Source organism: Arachis duranensis, chromosome 3, assembly GCF_000817695.3.
Source record: "Arachis duranensis cultivar V14167 chromosome 3, aradu.V14167.gnm2.J7QH, whole genome shotgun sequence".
NCBI classification, from domain to species: domain Eukaryota; kingdom Viridiplantae; phylum Streptophyta; class Magnoliopsida; order Fabales; family Fabaceae; genus Arachis; species Arachis duranensis.
Genome location: NC_029774.3, coordinates 132,214,757 through 132,222,068, shown reverse-complemented (window position 1 = coordinate 132,222,068; position 7,312 = coordinate 132,214,757). Strand labels below are relative to the sequence as shown.

Genomic DNA, 7,312 nt, shown 5'->3' with positions numbered 1-7,312 from the left:
GATCCCAAAAAGCGAGCTTTTTATGGGGATTTGGGAGTGGCGGTGGCTCAGAACTGCAAAGGAGTTCATGTGGAAGTGCAGGCGATAGAGGAAGTGAGAGGGAATGAGGATGGAATTGAAGGGTTGAATAGAGCCTTGAGTGCTGGGTTTGATGTGAATTATAGTTCACCTTTTGACATTCAAAGATGCATAGGATGCATGTCGACTAAAGGAATATGCGGATCCAAAGATGAGTTTCAGTTTACTTGCTATTGCCCTGATGGAACTAATCATTCTTTGGATTGTTCTCATCATCATAGTATGTCTTCTTACCTTCTTATTTTCTTCATGTGAATATATATGACAATCGGACAATGGTTTTAGAAATGGGTTTTTATATTAGAGAAAAGATTTTGGTGCAAGAGTTTATGTATATCTTGAAATCTTGATGAATCTGCATTGCCACTATAGAAGATGTGGAAATATTGAAAGTAGTTGACTTTACCATTGATATTCCCAATAATCCACTCTCATTTCCTCAGAACTTATCACCACACCTCTTGAAAGCATAAACCATGGTTATCCTCTGGTTGTTCTAGTTTTTCTAGAGGAAGAATGTTAGAAGGCCATCCGAAATTATTGTTTTTGACAATCAATTAGTCATCAATGTTTAAAGATGCGAGTTAAAGTATGTTGTTAGATTAAATGATGGCAAAAAACAATAAATTCTGATGAACTTCTAGCATTTTTCTATCTAAACTTTATGTACATGGTTAATTTCTTTTGTTTACATAAATATTATTTTTTGTGGTAGTTCTCAGAGGAGAAAAGCCAGAGTCTTTGCCTGTTAGTTTCTATCCAATAAAGATTGTTGCTTTTTCAGATTGGAGACGAGGCAGACCCATGCTTCCTTTTTACTTTTAATGGTCTACCTTTATCCTTATGTTTTCACACTGCACGACAATTTTTACTTTGACCAGTTTGAATTATCTAATATCTAACTATGATATTTTTCTTTGAAAAGGAAAAAGTTTAACGTTTTCTATTGCTAAAACAGTAGGGTTTTTACTTTTTATGCAACCATAAAGTATTCTGCTTAACCTTAATTTGAATTGGCAAATGAATTTGATGGGGTATGTGTATACAATATGAAGTTATTTGACAATATTCATCTCATTCAAACTTTGTCCTCTATCTCAACCGTTTCAGGTAAATTGAATTGGAAGAAGAAAGTTGCTATAGGTAACAAATGCAATCTTTATGAATAATTTATTTTCACTAAGCCCTATAAACATCATATCAATTGAAAATCCAACTCATTCTTCGTAGGAGTTGCTGCTGCTGTGCTTAGTGCAGTTATATTAGGCATTGCCTTTAGTCTCTATTACCGTCGATGGAAGAAGAATTTTCAAGATGTATCATTTATACCATCTCACAGCATGTCTTCTTTTTTAGAAGACACTGAAAAGGGACATCAAAAATACTCTGGACTCCAATTCTTTGCCTATAGAGAACTTCAAGAGGCCACAAACAACTTTGATTCAGACAGAGAACTAGGAGATGGAGGCTTTGGGAAAGTATATTTTGGTATCCACAGCAATATCCTTAATGATCAAAGAGTTATAAATACATAATTGCTTGCTTTTTTAAGTCATTAGTTTCAAATGTTTCATACTTGTTTGGTCAGGAAAACTTGGAGACGGCCGTTTTGTTGCTGTGAAAAAGATGTATGAGAACAATTACAGGACAGTAGAGCAATTTATGAATGAAATTGAGATCTTAACAGGCTTGCGCCACCAAAATCTGGTATCATTGTATGGATGTAATTCCAGCCACAGCAGTGAATTAATGCTTGTCTACGAATATGTTTCGAACGGAACAGTTGCAGATCATCTCCACGGGCAGAAAGCGAAATCTGGTGCTCTATGTTGGGATACTCGAATGAACATTGCTATAGACACAGCTAGTGCATTGGTATATCTTCATGCTTCAGACATCATCCATAGAGATGTTAAAACCAATAATATCCTTCTTGATGATCACTTTAGAGCCAAAGTAGCAGATTTTGGACTCTCAAGACTATTTCCAAACCACTTAACTCACATTTCAACAGCGCCACAAGGCACACCTGGTTATGTTGATCCGGAGTACCACGAGTACTACCAGCTGACAGATAGAAGCGATGTATACAGCTTTGGAGTTGTGCTGATTGAGCTAATATCTTCAATGCGTGCAGTTGACATAACAAGGCATAGGCATGAGATCAATTTGTCCAACATGGCCATGAAGAAGATTCAGAGTGGTGCGTTGCATGAGATTGTAGACAAAAGCCTTGGATTCGAATCGGATTTGAGGGTAAGGAAGATGATCAATGGTGTTGCAGAGTTGGCATTTCGGTGCTTGCAGAGTTCTAAGGATATGAGGCCTTCAATGGTACAAGTGTTGGATACTTTGAAGGATATACAAAGTGATGGGAAATATAAAAGCAAACCAGAGGTGATGGATATATCAAAACAAGAAGATAACGATGCAACCCTGCTTAAGAACGAACCACCTCCACCTTCACCTGATTCAAATGGGAAAGTATAGGTAGAGAATGAGAATACTAAACAATATGAACAATGGATATGTCGAATGTTTAATTCAATGAGTATACATATAATTATGTTCATTATTTTTTATTGGATGGTTTTTTTTTATTCGATTTACTTATGCACAATTAACAATGAATGGATGATCAATTCATTAACTGTGCTGATGGGTTATCATAATGTTAGGGTTTAGGAGATAATTTGAAAATGGAGTATTTTTTTTCTTTGTTGTGCCAATTCTAGAACTCATTATTTACATGGTCTACCTAACAAAATCCAATTCAAATTTGTTGACCAACTAATGTACACCACCAATTTGGAACATGAATTCTTGTCATTTACTATTGTTTAGGAGAGTTCCTTTCTCCTTTTTTGGCATTCATTTCTAGAGTTAACGTCGATCGGATTAGATACGACCAAAATCTCAATTTGATCTGCACTAAAATTATTAGACTTTTTTTTTATTTTTTTCAAAGTTAAAAATGAGATTCGAACCCAAAATCTCTATGCGAAATAAATAAAACATAAAAAATATTTATTTATTTATTTTTACAGATATGCAAATATACAAATATATGTTTAAAATCTATAATCCAATTTTAGTAGTGTACGAGATTCAACCCAATAATAGATCAGATCAATATCCATAACTTTTGGGAGGGGTCAAAGTTTAGTTTACCAACAACAAGCTTAGGAATGAAACTCAAATTTGTATTGAAATATTAAAAAAAAAAGTACAACATGACCCACAAATTCAAAGCCGAATATTCAAACCCGAATTTGATCCACCAACCCTCTCTAGGTTAACAGAATAACACATGACTGTTTCTATACAGTTTTGGTGGGTAGCTCCCAAGGTTAATGTTTGGGCCGGGGAGTTTTGATAACTAAAATAATATTGGACTTTTGTTGACGTTTTTAGGTTTTGATTGGGAACCTTTTTTTTTTTGTCAAATGTCAATCAACAAATAAGGAATAGATCTTGTCCAAAACAAAAAGAATATAATATAAAGAAGAGAACATAATGTTAAGCCTATATAGTTGGGCCAAAATTTATTTTCAGGAGAACCAAAATAAAATTTATGACAGCTCAACAAATTAAAAAAAAAAAATACTTTTAATATTAAAAAGAATTCAATAAACCTTATCATTACTTATTATGCTCTAGCAGAGAAGCTTTAGATTTGGACAATGACAAAACGTTACAAGCTACCTTTTCAAAGTTCCATGTATTTGTGAATCCCTCTCCTTTATATTTTTTATTTTTTGTGATGGAATAAATAATTGCATTCCTCGGCCATTCACAAAGCTGGATGTTCTCTTTATCCTTTCTTTGCCATCCACTTAACCCAATCTATCTTTACAAAAAGGTTCTTAGATTCTTCAAAAATGAGTTGTGTAATATATAGTTATTTTTGCTTTATATGTATATAGTAAGTTGACACAGATGTTGAATATGAGTTATGATGTGAGTAGCAGTAGCACATTATCGGTGATTGCCTTTTTTTTTCTTAAATCATGATTGATATATGAATTTTTATTGTATGATTTTGATCATTCTCTTTTTTGTTTTGAGTTGGATACTCTTTTCATATCATTCTTCATTTTATTTTGACTTTAATAATACTTTTTTATTTATCAAAAAGAAATTCCGAATACAAACATGAAAAAAAAATAAGAATCAAATTTTTAACTAATAATTAGTCAATTGTTAGTAGAGAGAAAATTAATTTTCTTAACCAAAATTGTGTTTAAAAAAATAAAAGATTCGTATTGAATAAAAGGACATCTGTAAACGAAGAAAAAGAAGAGCAACTATTAACTAAGAAAACGAAAGAGGTGCCTAACCAATACTCAGGTTAACCATAGATTCATGGTTGAGTCACTGTCTTGGGTATAAAGGCATTCAAATTAGTGAATGTCAAAAGATTATGACATATCTCGTCATCCACCACCACTTGATGCAACAGTCTAAAGCACTACCAGAATTTTGTCTTTGTCAATAAATAATTATAATTTTATATTATTATATAATTCGTATTTTAATTTTCTTATGTGGAATCTTTGATATGTTTCTCCCATTGTCCATTGATATAAATTATTTGCTTTTTCACCTATATAGATATACCCTATTTAATTTGAAATTCTTTTAGAGTATGATAATATATGATATATCCACTAATCAAAAATCATTATTTTTAGTTGAATGAAAGGACAGATTACACTGACATGGATGTGGAGATCAATGATATTATCTACTTACATTATTTTTAGTTTAATAAAGAGATCCCATAATCACTATAAGGAGCATGATATATATATATATAATCTATACTTACATTATTGCATTATGATGACAAGTACTATTATCCCCCTTGTCATTATCATAATCAAATAAATCACCAATAGGATATTGGATTATAGCATGGTGGAGAATGGAAGCCGAAAGTAGTGTAGAGCATTTGCCATCCACTAACTTCCTGTTAGAAGCAGCCAAGAGGAACACCAATCATATAAAAATGGTTCAAAAATAATATAAAGGGACAAGCAACGTGATTGTTTTCCAAGATTTCCCAAGTGATCAATTCCGTTAGGGAGCCAATGGAGTATTTGTACAATGTGTACAATAGGTTATTTATTTAGTCTAATATAAGTTAAAAATGAACATTTAGAATAAAATACTACTAATTTCTCAAATACAATACACTCATACTATCTAGAATAACCATCCGGGTACCAGGAATAATAAACATCTGATATCCTACTAAATCGAACATTCTTAAATCCCCATTATACACATTGTACAGATACTCCATTGGCTCTCTATACTTTCTCTTTCTTTATTATTGATGATAGAAATTTGTTGATCACTGAATTAGTCGTTATCTAAAAGATTTTTTCTAAGTGATATAAAGCTTTTCTTAATTAGATCTACACTACTAGCTAGTGTAGTGATTTTTCTTTTATTAAAGAATAAGAATCAATCAATATATAGTCATGTTACCTTTGCATTGTATGAGGTGACAAAAGAAGGTGTCATTTTATGTGTGTAGCCAAAAGAGATGCATGGTAATAGGCGGCATATAGTGTTTGGGGGTGTCGATGAATGTTTTATATACAGTGATGGCAAGATATGAACTCCCAACATGAATTTGTCGCCTCTTAATGGAACGACCAAACCCATTGACACTTTCAATAGGGACACATGCATCTCTATCTTAATTCTTTCAGCCTTTTATACCATACCCACCTTCTTCTCACGTGCATCTGCTATTTTGTTAGATTTAATTTGGTAAAATTTTGCTGTTTAAAAGTTAATTTATTAAGCAAAAGAAATATAGCTCAAATGACATAACCTTTTTTTATACTCATTTAGAGGTCGCGAATAATAAAATATGAGTAATTTTAATAATCACAATTAAAAAAAAATAGATAACATTTAAAATAACCTTAATAAATATTAGAAATAAATGTAAATTTTTTAATATATAAAATTATTATTAGATTTTTTAATTTTAAAAACACAAACTAATGTAAAAAATATATTAAATTTTTTCAAAAACAGTCCACTATTTGCAACCTCAAATGAACTCTGTTTATTTTTCAATTTTTCAATAATATAGGAAGGGGATTAAACTCTTAGTTAGCAGTAAAAAGAATGTATATAAAAATAAAATCCAAGAATAAAATAACGAGCACAACGCAAATTAAAGTTTGACAGCCATTGTTCGCCAACCAAATCTTCGTCTTTTATGCTTGCTTTTGTCCAGTATATGGAATATCTTGCTCTGTATATATAAGAAACTTGAAACGGATTTAGAGTAAAAGCTTTACCTTTCAGAAAGAGTTGTGGAAAACAAAATTTGTTTTAAAAATATTTGTAACAACATAAATTTATTAGTATTTAAAAAGTTGGTTGGCATAATTAATATTCATCAAGAAAGTTATGAGATATTCATTTATTTCTTAAACGACTTAAGACATTAAATTAGTTCTAAAGGTTGAACTTTATTTCAAATAAGTTACCACTTCAATTCAATTATTCTTTTTTTATATTAATTTTTTTATTTTTTATGGTATCTCCAGGTTCAATAAATAATGGATTAATTTATCGGAATTTGAACTTTATTTAAAAGTCTGTTGCTAGTCAATGAACTATTGTATATATATGTCTGGATTCAAATCACTTGACACTTGCTTAAACAAACAAGTAAACTGATCACTTTATCAAACCAAATTGATTTTCTTTTTTAGATTACTAATTCATACCGGTTTTAGTCTTTCAAAAAGCAAATTAATGTTATAATAAATATATAATAACCTTAATTAATTTGAATTGGTCTAGTGGTAAGCTCATTGTCAGCATAAATAAGTGTCGGAGATTCAAATCTTGTCTTGTGTATCTGCAACCGCAACAAATTAGTCCTTGACTTATTGGGTTGGAAGATACCATTGGCAACCAAAAAATATTTTATAATATATTAATCTTTATTTGATGATCAATTATTTGATATTTTATTCTATTTTTTATTGGCATTAGATTTTTTAATTATACGTGATTAAAAACGGTTTTGTTAAAGGATTAATCTTTTAAACTAACAAAATAATAGATGAACAAAGATTAAAAAAAGAGAAAAAGGTTTAAAAATAAATAAAAGAGAAATGTTAAACGATTATCAACTGAAAAATTAAATTAATTTTTAATTTTTAATAAAATATATATAATTAAAAGAATAATAAAA

General features: G+C 30.5%; 1 protein-coding gene across 1 annotated transcript; it reads left to right on the top strand.

Moving 5' to 3' along the window:
* Positions 1–6: 6 nt before the first annotated feature.
* Positions 7–2,621, top strand: LOC107482039 (LEAF RUST 10 DISEASE-RESISTANCE LOCUS RECEPTOR-LIKE PROTEIN KINASE-like 1.2). The gene is made up of 4 exons (XM_016102414.3): positions 7–298; positions 1,189–1,221; positions 1,309–1,566; positions 1,667–2,621. The coding sequence occupies exons 1-4, from the start codon at positions 199–201 to the stop codon at positions 2,566–2,568; spliced, it is 1,293 nt and encodes a 430-aa protein (XP_015957900.1). The 5' UTR covers positions 7–198; the 3' UTR covers positions 2,569–2,621.
* The last annotated feature ends 4,691 nt before the right edge of the window (positions 2,622–7,312 follow it).

Excerpts from the sequence above, each read along its gene's own strand:
- LOC107482039 (XM_016102414.3), top strand. The coding sequence starts at position 199 with ATGTCGACTAAAGGAATATGCGGATCCAAAGATGAGTTTCAGTTTACT. Across the intron at positions 299-1,188 it reads GGATTGTTCTCATCATCATA|GTAAATTGAATTGGAAGAAG; the intron begins GTATGTCTTCTT and ends CAACCGTTTCAG. Across the intron at positions 1,222-1,308 it reads GAAGAAGAAAGTTGCTATAG|GAGTTGCTGCTGCTGTGCTT; the intron begins GTAACAAATGCA and ends CATTCTTCGTAG.